The 25638-nt window shown below is 37.8% G+C and overlaps 2 protein-coding genes and 1 pseudogene across 2 annotated transcripts; all 3 read right to left on the reverse strand.

The window, feature by feature from the left end:
* Positions 1-1637: 1637 nt before the first annotated feature.
* LOC112006579 (probable E3 ubiquitin-protein ligase ARI5) lies at positions 1638-3936 on the reverse strand. Its single transcript, XM_024038864.2, has 2 exons — positions 3787-3936; positions 1638-3526 (listed from the first exon to the last, which is right to left on the reverse strand). Exon 2 carries the CDS (start codon positions 3504-3506, stop codon positions 1797-1799), a length of 1710 nt encoding a protein of 569 aa, XP_023894632.2. The 5' UTR covers positions 3507-3526; positions 3787-3936; the 3' UTR covers positions 1638-1796.
* Positions 3937-9010: 5074 nt separating this feature from the next.
* On the reverse strand, positions 9011-10535 carry LOC112017602 (L-type lectin-domain containing receptor kinase IX.1-like; annotated as a pseudogene).
* Positions 10536-18382: 7847 nt separating this feature from the next.
* Positions 18383-19813, reverse strand: LOC136071189 (uncharacterized). The gene is made up of 2 exons (XM_065782188.1): positions 19169-19813; positions 18383-19042 (listed from the first exon to the last, which is right to left on the reverse strand). Exons 1-2 carry the CDS (start codon positions 19811-19813, stop codon positions 18383-18385), a joined length of 1305 nt encoding a protein of 434 aa, XP_065638260.1.
* Between the last annotated feature and the right edge of the window lie 5825 nt (positions 19814-25638).

Genomic DNA, 25638 nt, shown 5'->3' on the forward strand with positions numbered 1-25638 from the left:
TGCACCTCAAAATGCGGTGTCAATTGCTGGTGTAGTTCTTATCACTCAAGCTGTGTTGGTGGAAAAGATAAAGAAACCTAAGCCAGCTATGCCTCATGTTCCAGGCAAAACTCCTTAAAGAAAAGATTAGATGGAAAGCTAGTTGAAAGCTGAGAAAGGCCTGTATGTGTCACATTGGTTTGAAACAAAAAATTTGAATTTTCTTGGTTACTTGAGATGATGATTAAAAAAGCTTTAGAGTTTAGAAACTGAGAGGCCGGACAAGTCAGCTTTCAATCTGACTTTTGGATTGTGAGAGTATTAAAAGCCATACATAAAGAAAGGGATTTCATAACCAGTAGCTGTCAGCCTATTAGTCTTTGTAATCTCACTCAACACATGTAAGATTCCTTCATTTTTTTTTTTTTTTCAATTTTGTCTTTGGGTATTCTGTTTTTGGACTTAGTATAATACTGCAATAATAATGATGAGGGTATCTTAAAGAAATTTCTTTATTCTTTTTCCTTGATCTTTTGTTCAGAAATCTCCAAAACCTATTTCTGATTTTCTCCATATGTATGTTCCAACTTTGCTGTAGAAGTTATCACTAAGAACAATGCACAACTGGGCTACTAGGTATTGTTACAGATGTGGCAGTATAATTAATTTTGGAATTAAAGCAATATACTTCCTCCTTGATAAATCCAATTGTCTGCCAATGTTGCAACATCATCCAGAATATTGCGTGTGTGTATACACAGCATACAAGTGATTTTATGCCAAGTTTGTTGATTTGAGTGTTACTCCAGACGGGTAATTCTGTCCAAATGAAGTTTTAAGTAAATTCTAACACAATCTCACATCCAAGAGGGTGTAATCAATAATGCATTTACAATGCTTTGCTTGCATCTTATTTCATTGTTCTAAATACATAAGCTAAGTAAGGACTTGTCTTTCACAGTATTATGTCATGAAGTACAACCTACTGCTAATAGTTGAGAATGCTCGAAAACCAAGTTTCAACCTATACTATTGAAGAATTTTGACCAAGCCACATTTATGTGTATTTGTTTTACAATCTCAATTATTTTTTGGCAGAGTTGCCAGTTATATATGTTTAAATTGTGTGTATATTTTGAAAAGAAAAGAGAAAATTCTTCAAATTCCTATACAAATATCAAACAAATGAATGCATTTACAATGCTTTGCTTGCATCTTATTTCATTGTTCTAAATACATAAGCTAAGTAAGGACTTGTCTTTCACAGTATTATGTCATGAAGTACAACCTACTGCTAATAGTTGAGAATGCTCGAAAACCAAGTTTCAACCTATACTATTGAAGAATTTTGACCAAGCCACATTTATGTGTATTTGTTTTACAATCTCAATTATTTTTTGGCAGAGTTGCCAGTTATATATGTTTAAATTGTGTGTATATTTTGAAAAGAAAAGAGAAAATTCTTCAAATTCCTATACAAATATCAAACAAATGTAGGGTTTAAGGTAACTAAAAAATGGACGGATGCCCATTTTGCAAGTTCACATTGTATATGATCAAGATGTGAAAATTGAAACCTTATCAGGCAATGTCAATGATCTTGAACATAATGATCTAGTGACATAAGACAAGAATTACTACAGATTCCATAAAAATGATAAATATAAAATAAAAATAACTATAAATCAATCCAGAATGTGCTCGATTGATTACAAAAAATACTCAAACATATACCTGAAGTCATACGAAAATTGCTTAGTATTGTTTTTGGCTGGAATTTTTTGTTCAAAGAAACATATTCTATTGGATATTTTTGATTAATGTCTCCTCTTACCCTTAGTGCTTTCTCTCTTTATTGGTGTCCTACTCTTTATCTTGCTGCAATCCTCTTGAGAGCTGCAAGCCTTTTGAGAACCGCAAGCCTCTTGAGAGCTGGCATCTTCTAGGCCATTCTCCAATGCCTTAACTAGATTCTCAAAGTAATTCCTTGTCACTGTGGTAAGCCCGGATAGCTTTGCTCGGAAATTGTTGAATTCTTTGTCTGGACACTTTTTGTCACGGTAGTCATGTATATCCTTCTCTGCACAATGATGAAGCCTTTCCAAATTAGACTCTGCCTCCCCTTGCAAGTACTCAAAGAGCCCCCTTTTTGATTTTGCTTTCTTGTCTCCATCCTCAGGAAGGTAATACCCATATGCATATGTCCACTTAAGCACTCTCCTACATTCAATTATCTGCAGCCAGGCCTCTGTAATGAACCTAAGCTCAGCTTCAGTTGCCCCTCGTAGGTCACTAAGTCTTGCCATGTAGTCCTGTTGCATATGCTTTAAATCCTTAACAGCTTGTTTCCTTGATGATTCGTTGCCTGCCCATCTCTCATAATAATGAGTATACTTTTCCAAATGCTTTTCAGCTCTTTTTCTGATATCTTCAGCCTCATTATACTTTCCCTCTACCTTGTTCTTCTGGAATGTATTACAAGCATAGAATCCACCTGTCATTTCACCATGCTCCTTCCATGTTCCAAGGCACATCCAGCAAAACTCATGTCCACAAGGTTTCCGGCATGTCATGTGCATGCACCCTTGGTTCTTCTCAATGGGTTTTCCACACTTTGGACATGGCTTTGTATTGACTAACATCCATGCTGTATTCTCAGCCTCAGAACTATTCTTCAATTGCCACTTAGCCACAGTCTCACAATCCACTGGCCTATGCGCATCATCCATACAATTCCAACAAAAGCTATTGCTACAATGGCAACAAACATCATAGTACTCTTTGTCACCTCCTTCACAAAACTCCACCGCGTACTCACAATCCGCCCCTGGACACCACTTATACTTCTTATTAGCATTACACTCAACATAAGACCTTAACAAATACTGTGAATACCTCTCCTTATCTTCCTTTTTAGCAAACAAATCAATTGAATCACGATCCACCACAGCGTTACAGCGCGGTTCAGGACATCTCAATGTCAAACATCCAACCCCATCCTCAATCGCCACACTCACATACTTCTCCCAACACTCCCTACAAAAGGGATGACCACAACTAACCCAACCCATCATAGAGACGCGTACATTCTCATAACATATAGAACAAGTTAGTTCAACTTTTCTAAGTTTCTTGGGCAGCAAGAAAACCGGTTTTTCAAACAAACCTACTTTTTTTCTAATTCTCTCTTCATCAGCAAACCACTCATCTTGAACGTCACACACGCTCCATTTGTACTGAAGTAGAAGCGCCGTCGCAGCAGCTTTTGATATGGAAAGAACATTGGATACCTCGGCGATCTCGTTCTCTTGACGTTGTTGAATATCTGATTCTTTCAATACAACGTAACTTTGTTTTGCCTTCTTGTTACTTCTTGACTCGCCGTCATAGTCTCCAATAGCTATGTTATCCATTTTTTCCTCTTCTCCTTCTTCTATATTGTCATCCTCGTTGTTGTAGTCTTTGTCACTGTAATAGTCATAGTAGTCATCAGCGTCACTGTCGTACACGTAATCCTCGGAGTCCATGGCAGCTGCAGCAACAAAAACTAGAAGGGAATTAATATTAGGCAAATTATTTTTTAAATAATGAAATTTTTTTAGTAATCTCTCTCTATGTGCAATTAGGCAAATTAAATCAAAAAAAATTCTTAACAAATATAAACATCAAATAAACCAAACCACAAGCCAACCACTATTATCAAAAATAAAAATTGTAGATTTTTTTTTTTTTTTCAAGCCATAAACAACCATACATACAACTCAACTAACGACAGAAACACAAAACAGAGCTGAGAGAGAGGGATACCACTGGTCGTCAAGTCCGGCTAAAAGGGGACTCGGAGGCGATGCAGTGTTGTGTGGAGACCAGCAAGCGGCGTAACGTAAGACCAAATTTTTTTTATGTATAAACGGCAGTGACTTTGTGAGGTTTGGGTCGATTCTCAAAGTTGGGAAGTTTGGGTTGTGTTTTGTGTATTTATTCTGATTTTGGAGTCCTAATTTAATTAGGACTAGGAAGTAGGAATCCTAATTTACAAGGGGTTTGACTTTTTTTTTTTTTTTTAATTGTTTATGGGCCAAAAAATATGGGCTGAGTTTTTTAGAACTGATAAAATTAGGACTAGGAAGTAGGAATCCTAATTTACAAGGGGTTTGACTTTTTTTTTTTTTTTTAATTGTTTATGGGCCAAAAAATATGGGCTGAGTTTTTTAGAACTGATATTCTTAATATGTATTTTTTCTGGTCAAAAATCTTAGGGGACCGGTGATTAAAAGTTTTTTCTAATTTTTAAGGTTTTTTTTTTTTTAATATAAAAAATTTATTTTAATACTGCTATTTGGGGAATTTTTCAAAAGTCAGCTCCCTAGCTTCGCCACAATCTCTAGTGATACCCAAGTTCTTAATTAAAAAGAAAAAGAAAAAGAAAAGGTACCCATGTTATACATGCATGGATGTGTTCATTTAATAATGAGAATTAATATACCAACATAAGCTTGAAAATAATCCTAGCTTAATTATGTGTGTCTATAAATATTCATAATCACACATGCATGGTATTCATTATAGTCTTATAGAGACAAGAAGCATAAGAGCAATGAAATAAAAGGATTTATCAATTATACCCACAAGGGGAAGCTTGGATTTGATGAAGGATTATTTATCTGGAAAATTTCTAGAATAATTGGGAGAGAATTTAGGTATTTTCATGGTATTTTTATTAATATTTTTGAGTAGGAGGGATGATAAATTTATAGAACGAGAACAAAAATTTGCTCATACATACTATGAGCTTCAGGGTCAAAGAACATGGTATGTGTGAGCATGTGCTTTGGTTATTTTTTAGGTTAAAATGATAATGCATTAGAAATTAACTAGTCAAAGTAATTATTTTGGCTAGTTAACCCAGATGTAAATAGAATTCAATGAAATTTTCTAAATTATCAATCACAATGACTTAAAAGTTACTATCACCTAAAGAAGTACATCTTATAACTCCTACATCTCCCAATGTAGAATTACAATCTATTGACATATGCTTTCATGAAAATTTATGCTTGAAAGCTTAATGCATAGTCACAAATCACAAGGGCATATATATATTTCTTTTATTTCAAGCCCACTATTGTACACATTTAAAAAAAAAAAAAAATGCATCACCTTTGTTCAATGATTTTTTGCATGAGATTTCTCTTAATCTCAATTCATTTTTATTTTTATTTTTATTTTTTATAAAGAAACACACAGATTGCTCTACACTAGTAGTGAAATGGTTATTTAGAGCCCGTTTGATACATGTGTTTAAAAACTGAAAATTGTTGTTTAAAAATTTTTGTGGAAATACGTATGGGTGAAAAAGTGCGTTGAAATGCGTAAAATGTTGTTTGAAAACTAAAAATTGTTGTTTAAAATTACTTACCAAACACCCCCTTATACTTTTCTCTTAAGATTTTTTAGTATTTGCGATCAAAATATGTGATGTCGAAATCAAGATTTTTTTATCAAAACAAAGAACAGATCACTCATATTAAGCATAGAACAGATCACTCACATTAGGATGAGCCTTTTGAATCCACATGTTCTTAGACGTAGAAAGGGAGTTGGAGTTCCTTGAAGGATTGGATTGAAGATCAACTCTAGAATTAGCAAAAAGATTAAATGTCTTTACCAATTCTTGAATAAGTGTCATAGGATCTTATGCTTTTGACACTGACATTGTTTGCTTAGTTGCTTGCCTGCAACTTGAAACAATTTGGGTGAGTATACCTAGCTCCACCACAGAAATGACAAAACCATTAAGGATGAGGTTTGATTTTCTTTTTAGCAATAGGGTGAATAGACTGTTTTGGTTTGGTATCACTCAAGTCAACTCTAATTCTTCTAGTAGCAAGAATTTCTTCCGTATGAGCTCCCTCTACCGGTTTAGGAATAGACTTAGAAGAAGATATGATAAATTTTGTAGAAGAATTTTTAGAAGACAAACCACCTTCAATATACCCTAAACTAGTTTTATTAGAAGAGGATTTTTGAGCACTCAGCATCTCATCAAGTTTAGAGCTAGAAGACCTACCAAGTTGTTCTCTAGTGATACTTAAGTCATTTCTAGTTCTTTTAACCTTTTCACCCAAAAAAGATTTTTCAATCTTAACAGCATTCAACAACTCATTAGTACTGGTGTGTTTGAAAAACATCATGTCACAAAAATCTTATAAACAAATAATACGAGTAAAGAGAACTAAAAAAAACAGTCACAATTACAAACAAAAGAAGAGCTTTCACATAAAACCGAAACTAAATACACCCAAAGAATTCTCTCTTAAATACAAAGATTAGGATTTCAAATTGTAACAAGCGCTAGCTAAATATTTATATAACACTTTAATTGGGTTAAGAACTGCACAAGCAAAAAGATTCAAATGCCAAAAACAAAAGAGAAAGGGTTCTGCAAAGACTCTCCAAAGACGTGTGGGAATAGCATTCCTACACTTAAAAATTTGGTTGAGTTCATATCCTTAATGTAACTTTAATTCGATCACAATTACTGACCAAAAACTAAACCACATGACTGCAAACTTTCGCTTGAATTTGGTTAAACGTCACAAATGAAGCTATCTAAAGCTGAAAATAGCAATCAATTTCAAGCAATGTTTGAACTAATGCAAATGGACTGACTTATTGATCATGTCTATTGAACAATGCCAAGAAGAATTTTCCTCTAATCAACAGTTTCACAAACAAAATGGATCAGAATGTAAATGTACATTTGATCCTTGGTCATTGTATCCCTTATAAAATAAAAATACCTTTTGATCCTTTGTCAAACAAAAACTGATGATGCTGCAACTGCAAGCCTAAAAATTTGAGATAAATTATGCGCATGCTCCACCCCTTGATTTACTATCCATGCTCTTATCTTTTATTATCAAACTAGTTGCGGACCCGCACATTGTGTGTGATCTTATTAAATTTATTTATTAATTATTTCATTTTAGATTAATTTAATAAATAGTAATGTAATTTATAATCATATTTTAATTTATTATAGGGATAATCACAAATGTAATATATATATATATATATTATTTTTGTCGTACCAAATCAAAACAATATAATTTTTTTCAAGAATTCAAAAGGTAAGTTAGTGAAAATATTAATTTTTTAATAAAATTTATTTATAATATTTTGTGTATCATTAAAAATTATATAAAATTTGAAAATTTTCCTTTAGTTTTAAACAAACTTTCTCAAACCAGAAATTTTCTACCATACAATCAAAAACACCGAGAAACTTATCTAAAAAATTAATAAAACTCAACAAAACTACAATTCAAAAAAATAAAAATAAAAATAAAAGATTGCAACTCTTTTTTCTTGAAAAACAAAAAACAAAAAAAACCAAGAGTACAATTCCAAAGGGGAAAAAGTAGAGAAGTTTTTTTTTTTTTTTGAAAAAGGAAGTATTGTGTTAATGTTTTCATAATCTAATCTAACATCTAATCCAACATATGAAAAATGAATAGATAAATAAATAATTTTAAACACAAAATATAATTTTTTTTCTTAAAAACTCAAGAACACACTAATGGAAAGAAGATAAAAACAATATAAAATATTCTAAACATTTAAAACAATTACTTAAGCATCTAAGAACATCTATAATAAAGCATAACAATTTGCCACTAATATATTAAACTTAATATTTACAAACAGTGAAAAGAAACTACATAATGTGGTTTGGATTGCAAGTTTTGTTGCGGCACGTTTTGATCTTCATTTTTTTTTTTTTTTTTTTTTTTTTTTTTTTTTTTGGCCGGCATTTTTGATTGGGGGACAAAATTCACTGTTCATACATGTTCATATACTGTTACGTAGTTCACGCACACACAATATTAATTAAATATTTACACTTTAAAAATTATTTTGCTACAGTGTTTTCAGCAACAATCAGTTTTCAGCAACTTTCAGCAACAATAAGTGCTATCAAACGAACCCAAAGACTATTGTCTTCAATTACACTAACTATTCTTCATCAATTTGTCTAGATATCTTGTTTTTTTCCAAATAAATTAAAATCTAACAACATAAAATATGACATTTTATAATATGATTTTCCCCAATTAGATCAACATCAACACCATTCATTAAAAGTATTTAGTGTTGTAAATAAAATGATAAAAAAAAAAAAAAAAAACTTGATCAAGGAACACATATGAATTAATTAATAATGGACAATAAGGGAACGAACCTTTAGTGGGAGATCATCCTATGGGTAGTGATATATATATATATATTTTTTTTATAGAAAAATTTTAAAAAGTAGAATTCTAAAAAACAAATATTCATCAATCTAAGTAGAGATACAAGGAAAATAAAAAAAAAAAATCCAAAAAAATGAAAAAAAAATTGAAGAGAGAGAGAGAGAGAGAGAGAGAGAGAGAGAGAGAAATAACTTTTTTTTTGGTATGGGAAATATATGCATAGAATGTGATGAGTGGAAAATTTATAGTAAAATGATGGGAATAACAAGAGCAAAAAAAAAAAAAAAAAAAAAAGGAAGATGGAGAGGGCAAAATAATATGTAAAGTTAAAACCGCCTAAGATGAATATATATAGACAATAATTTTCTTTGATTTTTCATTGATTTATTATATATATTATAATATAAAAATTAAAGTAGATGAATATGCAAAGTTGAAACTGCCTAAAATGAATTTGTAAAGCCAATATATTTATATAGTAAAAAAATCTAAGGTAAAAAAAATAAAAATGAAAAAGACTAATTATGTGGCTAATAACGTTGGGATGAGGTGGCTCAATAAAGGCGTAGTAGCAATAAATGCTACACTTCAACTTTTAAATATATATAGATATAGATTATGCGCATGCTTACTAATTCTTGAATCCAGTGACCTTACCGTGCATTCCATAATTGAAAAAATCTTAGTAACTTACCCACGCTTTCAAGTTTATTAACAAAAGTATGATTCTAAAAAAGAAGAAATTATTACAAAAGTATGAATAATCATACATATTAATATGAAACTGAAGTTAACTCCACATCAGCTTTGCCTGAATTTAGAAGAGGTTTACTAAGGCCAACTGACGTAGATGAATTAGTAGAACAACTACTACACGAGCACAATGGCTGACCTTTGATTGATCCCAAGTGACTAGTTGGTGTATACGATAATCTACACATGTGCATTGAAGGCTCATCATACATTGGCAGTTGGCACCGGCAATTTTGATGAAAGAACGGGAAAAGGAGCTTCAAAATTAAGTACATTTATCACTTGCCTTATAGAGGGTCGGATAGTGGGATCAGGATGGCAACACCACAAGCCAACTACCATCAAGCACTCCATTTGCTTCTCATCAAATTCCATACTTAATCTTTTATCAACAGCTTCAAGGAGTTGGTGTTTTCCATAGAGGTCCCACACCCACTCTACAAGACTTACCTTGCTTGGTTCGGCCTGTAGTTGGATTGGCTTTCTTCCACATGTGATCTCAAGGGAAACCACCCCAAAACTATAGACATCAGATTCCTTGGAAGCCTTGCCAGTGATAGCACACTCCGGGGCTAGGTAGCCCATAGTGCCTGCCAAAACAGTAGTTTGTGAGCCCAACTCATGGTCTACAATCCTTGCAAGCCCAAAATCGCCTAGTTTGGCATTGAAATTTGAATCCAACATAATATTGCTTGACTTTATATCTCTGTGCACCACACATTGTTCCCATTCTTCAAGAAGGTACAATAGTGCAGAAGCCAATCCAAGAGCTATTTTATACCTCACAGACCATGTTAGCATAATCTTTGCTCCAAATAGATGAGTATCAAGGCTTCCATTAGCCATGAACTCGTACACAAGAAGTAACTTACCTTGTTCATGGCACCAACCAATGAGTTGAACCAAATTCCTATGTCTTAAATGGCTAATGGTCTTCACTTCTAATGTGTACTCCTTTTTACCTTGCCTTGATTTTGATCCTTTTGAGACTCTTTTAACTGCAACTCCTGTATCGGATTCTCTTAACAAACCCTTGTAAACACATCCGAATCCTCCTTGTCCGAGCTTCCCCCCTTCAGCAAAGTTGTTTGTTGCACGGATAAGTTCATGGTAAGTGAAACTTCTTGGGCCAGTTCCTTTTTCAAATTCATCATCGATAGAAACATCATCAGCAAAATCTTCTGTGTTCACATTGGCCCCTTTTCTCCAACAAATGAACCAAAGTAGACCTAATGCACAACTCACTCCAACGAAACTCACTCCTAAACCAATGATCAACGCCAATTTGTTTTTCATGTTCCAATTTTTTGTGTTCACATTAGCCCTTGTTCCCGTGTTGTTTGTCTGAGAAACCCGATCTACAAGCTCTGAGGTTGAATTGAATGACCAAGAAAGTACTGTATTTGCACCTGTTGCCGCGGATAAACCAACACTAACCCATTCCGGTAAAACAGTACTCAAGTCAACACTATATGAAAGACTAGAATTCCCGCTAAAGACTGGATTATCAGTGATGATGCTGAAAATATCAACAGTGAGTTGCATAATGCTCGTACCCTTGAAACGACACCTGCACAAAGAAAAAAGGACCTAACAGAGAGCACCGGTGTGGAGCCGACCAAATACCCTCCGAAAGTCAAGTTAGAACTTCTTTCAACTCTAGAGTGCTAGAGAGGGGTTAATTATGCGTACCTCGATTTGTAAAGGTATTGGGGCTTTTATAGTAGTAGGGGCTTTTATAGTAGTAGGGGGTTGACCTTTCTTCCTTGGAGCAGAAGTCTTTTCCATATAGGAATCCTTATGAGTGTAGATTGCGGAGTCCTTTCCTTATTGGAATCTATCATTGAGCGTGGTGGCCAAGTAAAGGTTTTATTGGAACCGTCGACCTCTTACCTGTCGGCTTGTCTTGTTCCCTACGTCAATAAAGGGCCGTCAGCCTTTTTGAACATAATTAGCCCTTAAACTTTTCTCGGATTTCCCTTACTGTCAACGTGTCTTTTTCCGTCAGCGTATTAGAGTCCTCAACGTCCGTCGTGACTGGCCCGTCAGCCTGAGCAGAAGCTGACGGGTTAAGCCTATGGTACTTGCTATGATTCTTCCTTATCAGTTGCCCCCTACTCTATATCTCTGTCAGCTATAACTGATGGGTTATGGAGTTTTCATTCGTCATTACCTGCTGCTTTGACCAAGGGAGAGAAAATAATTAAAAGCTGACACCCCAGTATTAAATGCTAGGACACGTGGCGTGCTCGGGTTGGTTCCGCGTCTGGATGAGGGCGTCGCTTCGTCTTCCGTGCATTTGCCATATATATATATATGGCCCACCTCTCCCCATTTTCACTATTTCACTTTCACTGATTCCTGGAGAGCACATCCATCGCCTATATTCCGTCAGCACTGCCAACATTTCTGTCGTCACTTCTTCAACCGTTACTCTTAGAAAACTTGTAAGTTTCCTTTCTTTCCTTGCACACTATTTCAATTATTTTCTTTAAAGTGAGGCCGTCATCCTAGGTGCTTAGTTTACACCCGTCACTTGTAGGTAGATGTCGAGTGACGCGTCGAGTGACCAGTCGTCGGTCCACGAAGGAGCGGGCTACGACGAGGTGTTTGGTTCGGGCTCAGGTAGTGAGTCTGAGAGTTCCTCCTGGTCGTCAGAGAGGGAGACGTCAGCCCATACTCCCGTCGAGGAAGTAGGAAGTCAGGGAAACGGCGGCCAGGAGGAAGAAGTAGGTGAGGAGGGTGAAGTTGGAGTAGGAGAGGGAAATAGTGACGGGGATGAAGGTGACGAGGAGTCTTGTGAAGGGGCTTCTGGAAGTCCTGGAGGCCGTCGTCCCTTCATCCTTCCCAAGGACTGGGCTGTGAATAAGTTCCTTCCAAAGATGACACTTAAAATTTTTAACGAATTATGCACCCGTTTCCAAATCCCCGACCATATTCCTATCCGTCTACCTAGGGAGGGTGAGAAATGTTATACGGGAAGAACTGCAGATGTTGGCATGTATGATGCCATGTTTGCCACCGGGTTGAGGCTGCCTCTGACGGCTTTACACCGTCAGCTGGCTGATTTCCTTGGTATATCCGTCAGTCAGATTGCTCCAAACTCGTGGAGAATCTTTATTAGTGCTGAGGTACTGTGGGGTCGTCTAAGTGGAGGCCACCGTCAGCTTTCCTTGGATGAATTTTTCTACTGCTACAGACCCCGGCACCTTTCTTCTTCAAAGGGGATGTATCATTTTGCCGTCAGGGAGAAGGAGTTGAGGCTGGTGTCTGAGATGCCAGATTCTAATAGAGCCTGGAAGAGTAGGTTCTTTTTTGTGGAAGGGACGGACTGGGTGTGCCGTCAGGAAGAGTGGGAAACGATACCCTTTGGTTGTTTTGACAATACTTGGGGGTTCGTTAGGGAGTCAGGTTTTAACCGTCAGCTTTTATCCTCGTCAATTTGCTACTTATTTCAATTTATTTTTGAAAAGGTACTAACGTAGCCAATTTATTCTTTTTCAGCTTTCATTCGTCCATCAATAACCGACGAGCAAGAAGATTTTATTCGTCGGGTTTTGGAAATACCTATAGAAGAGCGATCGTGCCGGGACTTGATTTCCCTCGACACTCTTCATACGTACTACAGGGGTCCCGAACCGACGCCTGAAGCTCGCAGATTGGAAGAGTTTTCCCGTCACCGTAAGTTCCTTGACCTATTCGCTACGTCACTCTTTGTATTTTTAGTCGTTAGCTTCCCTTATGCGTTTTTTGCAAAAATGGACGTAGCTAAGGAACAGATCAGAGCTGCCGCTGCCCATTAGAAGGAGGAAAGGAAGGCAAAGGGGGAGGCGACATCTACGTCTACCCCCCAAACCGTCGCTAAGGGTTCCCAGAAGAGGAAAACTGATGGGGTAGTCATTCGTCCGTTGAAAAAGCCAACCGTCACTCCTGGGAAGTCGGGCCATGGAGCAGGGAAGGGTGTTATGACCTCTTTTGGTCCCGTCCTGCAGGGACCCCATAGCCTGCTGACGCATAAGGATTTTGCCGTCGAGACTATTGAAGCCCTCATAAGACCGAAGGATATAGATCCTTGCGCTCAGCTGGGGACGGAAGAACTGGGGTCGTCAGCTTTGTTCGATCTCTCGCGGGTAAGCCGTCAGCTTTTTTGACTGACGTGCTTAATCTTTCTTTTTTGATAACTGACGGTTGTATCTTTTTCTAGGCCTTGGTTCATGTGAAGGCGCTACAAGACCGGTGCGTGGCCAAGGAGGGGGTCATCACTCGTGTTAGCAAGTATAATGCTAACATGCGAGACCAGCAGGCTCAGTATAAGCAGGCGGTGCGCACACTTGATAAGTGTAATTTTTACATGATTTTTATTATCCTCTTATTTATTAAAATTGTTAGTTTTCCTTTATTTCTTTTGATTTGATTTGATTTTTTTAATTTATATTTATCTATTCATTTGTGCTTTGAAGGAATGAGAAGAGCAAGGAATCAAAGGAATTTTGTACAAAATCCAAGTCCAATTCGGATTAGGATTCCAGCCTGCACATCAGTTAGTATTTTCAGTATAACTTTGGGCTCAGATATCCAATCGAGATGATTCAAGTTGGGCTGGAAAGTTAACTTAAAGGGATAGAGTCTTATTTGTTCCCTTTTGGTCCCACTCCAAGCCACATACTAAAGCCCAATTAGGAAGGCCCAAAAGGTTAGCCCAATTAGTTAATTAGATATATAGAGAGAAACATACAGATTTTATATAGAAGATGAACTGGTATGTAAGCGAGTGTTGGACACTCTTCAATTCTCTCTAGAACAAACTCATATATCTGATTGAGAGACCACACATCTTGGGTGTTAGTGGAATTGGAGTGAAGATTCAAAGTCTTCTCAAGTACTTCTAAATTTTTGGTTTTGAATTTCACTGCTTCAAGGTACACAATTTTATTCTCTAATTCTGAAACTTATATGGCACATGTTGACAATTGTGAATGAAGTAGATCCGTTAATATAATTTTTCTGCTGCCTAGACTCTTATTTCCATCAAATGGTATCAGAGCGGTCTTCAATTTCCAATCTATTTAACATGTTTTATGAGTTTGGAATTAGAGATAATAGTTTCATGATGTTAGAAGATTATATATGTATTTAATTTTTTGCATGTTTGTTGAAACTATGATTTGATAAAAATTGATATTGATGTTATGTTGCTGTTTAAATTTGAATTTAAGTATGTTAAATTGAACTTTAAGGCTATAACATATTTACATATTTAGCTTTACTTTACTTTTATACAATAAAGTACTCACATATCTACATATTTAACTTTACTTTTATGTTATTTTGTTACTGATTATATAATATCTTTGTGTTGTAGGTAACAAGGGCTTTACATGCAAAGTGGAGTTAGGCCAATTAAATTCAATTCCAATTGGAGCAAGAAATCAAAGGAAATTTGTACGAAATCCAAGTCCAATTCGGATTAGGATTCCAGCCTGCACATTAGTTAGTAGTTTTGGTATAACTTTCGGCTTAGATATCCAATTGAGATGATTCAAGTTGGGATACAAATTTAACTTAAAGAGCTACAACTTTGTAGTTTACCAAAAGTCCGAATTCTGAATTTAAATGGGCCAAAATCGTCGGTTAAATGAAGCCTAAAAATTTGGAATTTTCTTCAAACGGGAATTCAATTTGTAATAGGATTCCTTGACCTATTTAAAGGCTCTTTAGGGCAAAAAGAAGAGAGGAGAAACCTGAGAGGAAAAGGGGGCTGCCGCATAGAAGAATTTACTTTTGGGAGTCTTTATGAAGAGGAGGATCTGAGGACAAAGGCGAGAGCTTCATGTTGATCAACCAATGCAGATGAAAGACATAGGTTTTATTTGTTTTCTTTTCAATTTTATTATGAACTAAATTTTATTTTCTAGAGCAGTGATGTAGTCTAGCAATGAACACACAATTTATTTTCTGAGTTATTTTATTTTTAATATTTTCATGATTGAGTTTTTAATTCTTATTCTTAGTGCTTACTATTTTTTACAAATTATAGTTTGATCAATTGAAATACAATGAGACTGAGAGGTGATTTGTTATTTTAGTTCTAAAATTAAACACCATTAGTTGAATGAAAGTAGAGATGCTTTACCGCGACTAGTGTGATTTTTCAAAAAATTAAAAGTACGTAATGAGTCCCAAATTAATTAAATTCACATAGAAATATGGAATTGTTAGTTGAAGATATTTTTGATATTATTCTAGAGAAGAGATTGAATACTTAAGGAATTTTTAATCATCAACGGGAGATTATTAGAATTTAATAATTAAGAAGAATAAATTGTGTGGGATTTGTTAGGTGAAATCAACTGCTATAGATCTATTCTTATCATAATTTTACATTGTTAGGCTTTTTTACGCCTTGTTAATTCTTTTTATTCGTAGATTTATTTTTATTAAATAGTTTAATTTAATTTAGAGAATAGAACGTTCCATTTATTTTCAATTTTCCAAATAGTAATTAATTTAGTGAATTTCGGCATTTAATAACATAGTTAATCCTTGTGGGTTCGACATTCGTTTTCTAAAAACACTTTATTACTTGTTACGATTCTGTGCGCTTGCAGATTATTTTACGCGAACAAGTTGTTGGCGTCGTTGCTAGGGATTAAGTATTTGTTATTGACATTGATACTAGCTAGATATTTACTACTTTGGATTTTATTTCACTTATTCAAAAATTAAAAAAATTTTAAAAAATTTAAATTAGTGCATTTGAGTTTGTTTTCTTTCTTTTCAGGAATTAGAAGTGCATGGCCTGATCTAAACTATTAGAGCATACACTCTTTGATCCTAAAATTGAAAGAACCTTACGTCAGCTCAAGAAAGAAAAGAAAAAAGAGGCCAATACATCTCTATCTAATATGGCCGATCAAGAACAAAAGGTGTTAAGAGATTATGCTTCGCCCTCGGTAAATGGAGCTACATCGAGCATAAGGAGGCCAGCCATACAAGCCAATAATTTTGAGATCAAGCCGGCCATCATTCAGATGATACAGCAGACTGTCCAGTTATATTAAATAGTTTAATTTAATTCAAATAGTAGAACGTTCCATCTATTTTCGATTTTCCAAATAGTACTTAATTTAGTAAATTTCGGTATTCAATAACATAGTTAATCCCTGTGGGTTCGACATTCGTTTTCTAAAAACACTTTACTACTTGTTACGATTCTGTGCGCTTGCAGATTATTTTACGCGAACAACACTTAACCTCAAGCTGAAAGAGGTAAAGGAGAAGTTGGAAGAGGCGAGCCGTCAGAAGGGCGAGCTAGAGGGAGAGCTGACGGCCCTTCGTGGACAGTTGGAGACGGCAGGGGCTGACGCCGTTGAGAAATTCAAAACGTCAGACTCCTTCATCGATTCTTGTGGTGGCTATTATGGCATGGGATTCGATGACTGTCTCAAACAGGTTGCGTCAGCTTTCCCTGAACTGGACCTATCTGGAATTACCCTGGACGACGCTCAGCCTATGACGCCTGCTACTGATGCCGTTACTGCTGGTCTTGACGACTTGATTGATTCTCCCTCACATAGAGGTAGTGGAGTTGTCTTGGCCCAACCTATTGCAAACATTCCAACAACTGCCGCAACTCCTCCTGTGGTGCTGCTTGACGGAGAGGACCCTTCTGTTAAGTAGAAAATTTTTTAAGTGACGGTTTTTATTTTTGTAGCTCATGTTTTTCCCTTCTCTTTAATTTATGTAGCAAACAACTTTATTAAGTGCCCCTTGGGCCCCAATGTGTAATATTTTAACAGCTTTTTAAATGCCTTTTTGGGTTTTGATTTGTTTGCAACGCCGTCGCTCTTGATCACTTGTATGTAGCTACTTTTTAACTCGTATGTTTTGATTTGAAAGAACGAAATCAGGATTGTGGGCCCTTTTAGTTTAGTGTACCGTCAGTTTTGCTAAACCGTCGGTTTAAACTTTGAGCTTTCTAGTGTAAATCTGCTTAATAAATTCGTCAGTTTTTTTTTTGATCATTTCATTTCAATGATTGTAGAAATTTTTGGCAAAATCCTATTACCTCGTGACAAGGTCATCTGCCTTATAGACTTGTCCATTTGTGGACTGATAGATTTAGCCTTTTTTAGACCGTCAGTCTAATGGCTGACGTTATTGGTTTACGCACTCCGTCAGTCTTTTATTTAGACCGTCAATTTTGTCGTTTTGTCCATCTTGTGGACTTGATTATTTTTATACTGTCGGTTTAATTTGATTTTTCCATTTTATGGAATTGGTCATTTCTTAGACCGCCGGTTATTTGGTTCGACCGCTTTGCGGACTCGGTCATTTTTTAGACCGTCAGCTTTTTGGTTCGTCCGTTTTGTGGACCTGGTCATTTGTTAGACCGTCAGCTTGAGAGCTGAGACGATTGTGGACTTGCCCACTTTTTCAGTCTTTAGACCGTCAGCTTGAGAGCTGCGACGATTGTGGACAACCACTTTTTTAATTTGATTTGTCCATTTTATGGGCTTGGTCATTTCTTAGACCGTCAGCTTGAGAGCTGAGACGATTGTGGACTTAACCACTTTTACGGTCTTTTTAGGTTTTAAGGCCGTTCACGTTTTGTGAACTTGAACTTGTAAGTAGGTACTTCAGTAATTCTGAATAAACTCTTATCGTCATGCATTAATATAAAAGGTAGTCTGGAAACAAAATCTGCCCATTTTGGGCTTATTGTAGCAAAAACATAAGTAGAAGAAACTGGCCATTGGGCTTATTGTAGCAAATACTTAAAAAGGTAATCGATAAGTCTTAGTGTACCCCAAAAAAGGTGTTGTTGTTTTTCGTGTCATCGCCCCTACTGGTAGTACTTCCGTAAGTGTTCCGCATTCCATGGATGTGGTAGCTTCCGTCCGTCTAGTGTCTCTAGATGGTAGGTGCCCTTCCTTTGCCATGCCGTAACTCGGTAGGGTCCTTCCCAATTTGGGCCGAGCTTTCCTTGGGTAGGGTCCCTTGCTGCACCCATAACCTTTCTTAGAACGAGGTCTCCCACCTAGAAGTCTCTGTGTCTGACCCGGGAGTTGTAATGCTTGGCCATGCGGTCCTGGTACCATGCAAGCCTTTGTTCTGCTGCCATCCTGACTTCGTCCACCAGATCAAGTTGCAGACGTATGGCCTCGTCATTCCTCTTTTCGTCATGGTTGTGCACCTTGTAGCTTGTAAGGCCAACTTCGGCTGGGATGACTGCTTCGTTCCCGTACGTTAGTCAGAATGGTGTCTCTCCTGTTGGTGTCCTTGTTGTTGTCCTGTAGGCCCATAGTATGCTTGGCAACTTTTTAGCCCATATACCCTTTGCCCCCTCGAGCCGGGTCTTGATAATTTTTAGCAAGGACCGGTTTGTGACTTCAACCTGTCCATTGGCTTGGGGGTGGGCGGGGGAGGAGTAGTGGTTCCGTACCCCCAATTGCGAGCAGAAGTCCCTGAAAGAGTCGTTGTCGAATTGCTTCCCGTTGTCCGAGACTAAGATTCTTGGAATGCCAAACCTGTATATGATGCATCGCCAAACGAAGCTCCGTACGTTTTTTTTCTGTAATGGTGGCCAAGGCTTCAGCTTCCACCCACTTCGTAAAGTAGTCAATGCCGATAATTAGAAACTTCAGTTGTCGTATTGCCATAGGGAACGGCCCCATGATGTCCAACCCCCACTGAGCGAAATGCCACGGTGCCGTCATCGGGGTGAGTTCTTCGGGTGGTTGTTTGATGACGTTGCTGAACCTTTGGCATTTGTCGCAGGCCTTCACATAAGCCTTGGCATCCTTCTGCATTGTTGGCCAAAAGTACCCAGTTCGTACTAGCTTGTGTACTAGCGATCTTGATCCTGAGTGGTTTCCGCAGATTCCTTCGTGCACTTCTCTCATGACGTAATTTGCTTCTTCAGGACCTAGGCATTGTAGGTAGGGGCAGAAGAAACCTCTCTTATACAAAACATCTCTTATCAGCATGAACCTTGCTGCTTGAACCTTCAGTTTTCTTGCCGCCTCCTTATCATTTGGCAATATGCCGTTCTTCAAGAAAGAGGTTAACGGCGTGGTCCAATCATTTTGGGGGTCGAGCTACTGTACGTCGACAGCATTTATGAGTGGAGAGAGCTATGTGAAGGAGAGTATATTACCAATGGTGGCCATGTGTACGGCTGAGGCGGCTTTGGCCAAGCGGTCGGCTTGTTCGTTTTCTCCCTGGGGGATCTGTATAATTTTGACCTTCAGCTCGTTCATCCTCCTTCTTGCTTGGTCCAGATACTTCTTCATTCTTTCACCTTTGCATTCATACTCCCCACTTATCTGGTTGACTATGACTTGGGAGTCACAGTAAACGATCACTTTTTCGGCTCCCGCTGCTTTTACGAGGTCAAGCCCTGCTATCAAAGCTTCGTACTCCGCCTCGTTATTGGTGGTAGGGAATTCAAGGCGGACCATACACTCTACCGTATCTCCTTCGGGTGACTGTAGTACGACGCTGGCTCCGCCTGCTTGCCTGTTAGAGGATCCGTCTATATGTATGTTCCATTGCGGGGATTCTTCTGCCCCCCTGTCCTCACCATTCGTGAATTCTGCTATGAAATCTGCAACGACCTGCCCCTTAACAGCGGTCCGCAGGCGATATTGGATGTCAAACTCGCTTAATTCTATGGCCCAAAGTGCCAAGCGCCCGACAGCTTCTGGGTTGCTCATTGCCCGTCGCAAAGGCTTATCAATTAAGACAATAATCGTGTGGGCTTGAAAGTACGGCTTCAGTTTGCGTGCTGCTGTAACCAGCGTGAAAGCAAGTTTTTCCATGGGTGGATATCTTTCTTCAGCTCCTCGTAGCGCCCGGCTAGTGTAATACACAGGTTTCTGTACTTTCTCTTCTTCTCTGATCAAGGCGGCACTGACGGCGGCTGGGGAGACAGCGAGATAGAGAAAGAGTTCTTCTCCTGGTTACGAGGGACTCAGTAGTGGTGGGGAAGAGAGGTAAGCCTTCAACTCCTCAAACGCTTGTTGGCATTCAGTGGTCCACTCGAAAGACCTTTTTAGCGTGCGAAAGAAGGGTAAGCACTTGTCTGTTGCCCTGGAGACGAACCTATTTAGCGCTGCTATCTTGCCGTTGAGGCTCTGTACTTCCTTCACATTCTTTGGTGGTGCCATCTCCATTATAGCCCGGATCTTGTCTGGATTGGCCTCGATGCCTCTCTGGGAAACCATGAATCCTAAGAATTTTCCTGCCGTCACCCCAAAGGCACATTTCCCTGGATTAAGCTTCATGTTGTAAGAGCGAAGGGTGTCAAACGTTTCCCTGAGGTCTTCTAAATGATCTTCTTCCCTTCGACTTTTAACCAGCATATCATCTACATACACCTGGACGTTTCTCCCGATCTGCCGTGCGAACATCTTGTTCATAAGCCTTTGATATGTTGCGCCCGCATTTTTTAGACCAAACGGCATTACCTTCTAGCAAAATAGGCCTTGGCTGGTTACGAAGGAAGTTTTTTCTTGATCATCATCGTGCATCTTGATTTGGTTGTAGCCGGAGAAAGCGTCCATGAAGCTTAACAGCTGGTGTTGAGCCGTAGAGTCTACTAGAGTGTCGACTCTCGGGAGAAGGTAGCTGTCTTTAGGGCATGCCTTGTTTAGATCGGTGAAGTCTACACACATCCTCCATTTCCCGGAAGCTTTCTTGACCATACTACGTTTGCTAGCCAGTCGGGGTAGTAGACTTCTCTAATGAAATTTGCCTCTCATAGCTTGCGGACTTCTTCGGCTATGGCTTGATCCCGTTTTGGGGCGAAGACCCGTTTCTTCTGCCGGATGGGCGGAAAGGATGGTGATACATTCAGCCTATGCACCATGACGGAAGGGTCTATTCCTGGCATGTCCTCGTGACTCCAGGCGAATACGTCCTGATTCTCCTTGAGGAATGCTGTAAGTATTCGTCGGATTGTGGGACTTGCAAGGGTTCCAATCCTTGTTGTCTGGTCAGGTATGGAGTCGTTCAGGGGTATTTCTTCAAGCTTCTCGACTGGCTCCGTCGCGCTCCGGTGCTCTTCTATGCTCATGGTTTGGAGGTGATCATCCATTTCCATCATGGCCACGTAGCATTCGCGTGCGGCAATCTGGTTTCCACGTAGTTCTCCGACTCCGTATTCTGTTGGGAACTTGATCATTAAATGATAAGTTGAAGTTGCCGCCTTCCACGCGTTGAGGGTGGGTCGCCCTAGGATAGCATTACAGGCAGACGAATGGTCAACCACGAGGAACGTTACGTCCTTTGTGATTTGCTGGGGGTAGTCGCCTGCTGTCCAGCCAACGTGACCGCGCCCAGCGGAAACACCTTTGCACCTCCAAAACCGACAAGTGGGGCGTTTGTTGGAACCAGTTGTTCCCTGCTGATTTTCATCTGCTGGTATGCCGGGTAGTACAAGATGTCTGCCGAGCTGCCATTGTCGACCAACACCCGATGCAAGTTGTAGTCCCCAACCTGTAGGCTAACAACAAGCGCGTCGTCGTGCGGGTGGTGAAGACGTCGCGCGTCTTCTTTCGAGAACTCGATAACGGGGCTTTCCTTTCGGGCTACATTTTGCACTGGACCCGTCAACTGGACGTTTTGGACCATCCGGACGTACGTGTTTCGAGCCTTTTTGGACGGCCTGGTAGCCATCCCTCCTACAATAGTGTAGGGTGATAGCAATTCAATTTTGGAGGAATGAATATGGAAAATACCATCATCTTCGGTGTGATATTTTCAAGTTATGAAATTCCATAATCAATTAGATGTTTTGAAATTTCTTTCAAAAGAAAATCCGCCAATAATAAATAGGTATATATTAACACCTTAAGCCTAGGTGGCTACAAGTAAACGACATATTGGCCATTTATGAGAAACTTGTGACTCATTTTATCTTCATCGATTATATAGCATAACATATACTTACAAGGATGGCAACCTTATAAAATGATAAGAGAAGGTCATGATATGAAGGCATATACTTCACAGAAGGAAATCAGTGCAAACAAATAAGGGAATAAATTCTTGTATATATACCAGCCCATATGACATGCATGTGCATATTGGTTGCAAAGTCCATTTTGTAGCAATAAAGCAAGCAGAAATAGCCTACCATCTCATTTGATTTCTTTTTATGAAAAATGTTCCCTTCATCAGTTAACTATGAAATCAGGCAACAAATGTTTAACCGTATAGCATACAATTGTCCAACTCTTGGCCCTTGACATAGAAATTATCTAGACAATAGCAACTACTGTGGGGAAATAACTTACCCATAAATAATGTTGCTATTAGAATTTGCTCTATTCTCAGTAAAGCAAGTAATGTTATAATATAAATAAGAGGAAATTCAGTAGGGACCTGACATGGTAGGAAACATCTGCGACTGTGATATTCTCAACAATTATTATAGGTCCATGTCCATGACATTTTTTTGTTGGATGATTTATTTCATGTCAAGCTTTTTGCTAATCCATTTTTTTGAGCTTTACTAGGCTCATTCTGCTCCAAAAAATACTAAAAAATTATTTAATAATCTTGATTGTTCTCGAATAATGAATTTAATAAGTGTATACCCTTCAGGTACGTTTGAGTACTAACTACTTTAAGGAGCATTCACATGGTTCGTAACTAATTTCCGTTGAGAAACTAGGTGTAGAAAGATGTACATACTTATTGTCTTTTATTTTTTAAGAAACATCTTTGAAATCCTTAAATATAATTTTAAATTCTAAAAAGACAACCGAATAAATTCCAATTTTAATGCTTGAAATTGGGTTTTTTTTTTTTTTTTTTTTAAAACTTGGAAGGGCAATAAAATTTGACCCTACCATTTAATGTCCAAAATTATAATTTTGGTAAAATAATAAATATTCTCTAATATTCAAGCATTGTGATTGAGCAAAACTTAGGTACAGTACTTAAGTGCTATTCCTTAGGTTCCCCTTTTAAGATTCTGCCATGTGGATTTTTTTTTCCTCATGGGATATTTTTTGTTAAGTAGCCACATGGCTAAATCTTAAGAGGAGAATATAAGAAACAGCACCTAAGGTACTGTACTTAAATTTTGTCTCACTAAGATTTATTACCTATTGCAAGGCAATAACATGTTTACTTCATCTTTCCTATTTAAGCTAGATACGTTTAGGAAAGAAAAGGGGTGATAAACTGGTAAGTGGCACCATATGTGTCAATACCAACATAGGTGAATTATGTGCCAAACAAGTATGTCTAACATCAAACATGCAACTGAACAGTACATGTGAAATTGTGAATGATCAAAATGGGATTTGCACCACATTGGGTTGACTGTATTTATCTTAAGAAGCATGTATTGATGTGTGTGTATATATATATATATATGTGCACCATAAGTCTCATCAATTGTAGCTTAAATTTTTTTTTTTTTTTTTTCATATTGTTATTTTATAAAGCCTTTAGCTGAGGCTATGATTCCCATTCCTCCCATTTATATATCAACATGTATAGCAACTTTGGTATGATCAAATTTAGATCTAAAATAATTATAGAATGACAAAGCTGTGATTTGGGACTACCATTATTATTATTGACTTATTTGGAGTAGTCTAGGAATTTAAAATGATAGGCAAAACGTAATAGTATCACGAAGAAAAATAACTTTTGGGAGAATAAACCCTTAAACATACCTGAGCAATGATACTCAATGAATGGCTTAGTGGGTTAGGCCATGTATCTTTGGGGAAATTTTATCTTTGATCTCACTTCTTATTTTTTTTAATAAAGGTATAATAATTGACGAGTAGTGATCAAATGGTCATCCATTGAAATGGACAACTGTAAGTACATTAAAGTCAGGCATAACTCCACCAATCCAGCTGACAATAAGTAACGACAGCAAGACTGTTACAAGGGTCTTCATAAGCTACCTCCTAGGCGTTACAAACACCCATTTAAGGAGGGACTTCATTGCCATTATTGAATTAACTCAAGTGCAATGTCCAGAGGAGATCAATGGACAAATACATTAACTCTTGAAGTTGGCTATATAAAGCCAACTAGTTCAAGTAAGTAATCTCACACACATCATACTGCAATACATGCTATAGATTTCTAAAGAGAGATTATCTAACTTAAGCATTGAAGGGCCCCTGGCTAACACCAACCAAGTGTCTTTCATATCTACTCTTTTTGTTCTCAACAGGAAATCAGGATCGTCCATCAACACCGATAAGGAATGTACTGACGAGGCAAATTCGTGCTTCATCAGTTTGGCACCGTCTGTAGGACGACAAATTGCAACGCAATACAGCAAGTTATTGTATCTCTATCGACAAAGTTCCTTGAAACTGATGGATTCAACTATGACAACAACACCAGATCTGATGGTAATGGCTTAACAAATCTTGGCATTGACAGCTAATATGCAAAAGCTGATGAAATAGAAGGAAGACTTGAGGTGATGAGTATGATTAGAGGGCAGTAATACTTCCCTTCAACAACGTAACCGTAGCCACAATGACGATGAAGTTAACAACCTAGAAAATAGCAAAGGAAGAGACACTTTTGAGCACACAGAGCAGTAAACGCATTGCAATGATCAGATGATGAGAAATTTGAGGAGGGAGCTAGACGAGGTAAAGAACGCTATAAAAGGAAAGACAGCCACGAACCTTGATGGCATGATCAATAGGACAGACTCGCCCTTCACCACCAGTGTTCTGGAGTGCCCCTTGCCTCCCAAGTTTTGCCTCCCGCAATTGGAGTTCTATGATGGTACCAAAGATCCCTTCAACCACATAGGGGCTTTCAAGACGATATTGAACCTTTGGCAAACTCCAGACGAGGTAATATGCAAGTTTTTCCCAGCTATCCTTAGAGGAGCTACAAGGGTATGGTTTAGCAAACTACTTGCATCATCAATTGCAAACTTTGAGCAGTTAAACAATTCATTTGTCCGACACTTCATTGGGGGACAGTGACATAAAAGGCCCACTTCTTACTTGTTGACTATAAAGCAACAAGAGGGAGAGAGTTTGAGGGAATATGTGAAATGTTTCAACAAAGCTATTCTTGAGATTGACAAGGCTGGTGATCATGTCATTATGACGACCTTCCAAGCAGGGCTAAACAACCCCGATCTCGTCTTTTTGCTGGGAAAGATGCTAGCAACCTCCATGATGGACTTGTTATTCAAGGCTTAGAAGTATATGAATGGGGAGGATGCTTTGATTGCAAAGTGTCTAATTGGCAAGCAAAAGGAGGAGGAAAACAACAACTCACAGAATAAAAAGAAAGACCATTAAGATCACTTTTCAGACATTAAGTCCAGCAAGATCAATCTAGAGGTTTAAAAAAAAGGTTGAACTTCACTCCTCTAATGACACCTGTAGATAAGATCCTAATACAAATCAAAGACAATCCCAGCCTGAAATGGCCAAAGCCATTAAGTTTGTCTTCTAAGAAAAGAGACCCAAATAAGTATTGTCATTTTCATAAAGATCACGGCCATTACACTGATGAATATCGTGATTTGAAGAAGCAAATTGAAGAATTGATCTAGAGAGGAAAACTTCAGAAGTTTGTTAAAAATGATTATCAGTCTCGGTCAAGAATAGAAGACAAATCCAATGACAACTAT

This window comes from Quercus suber, unplaced genomic scaffold (genome assembly GCF_002906115.3).
Source record: "Quercus suber isolate HL8 unplaced genomic scaffold, Cork oak 2.0 scaffold_293, whole genome shotgun sequence".
In the NCBI taxonomy this organism is placed as follows: Eukaryota; Viridiplantae; Streptophyta; class Magnoliopsida; order Fagales; family Fagaceae; genus Quercus; species Quercus suber.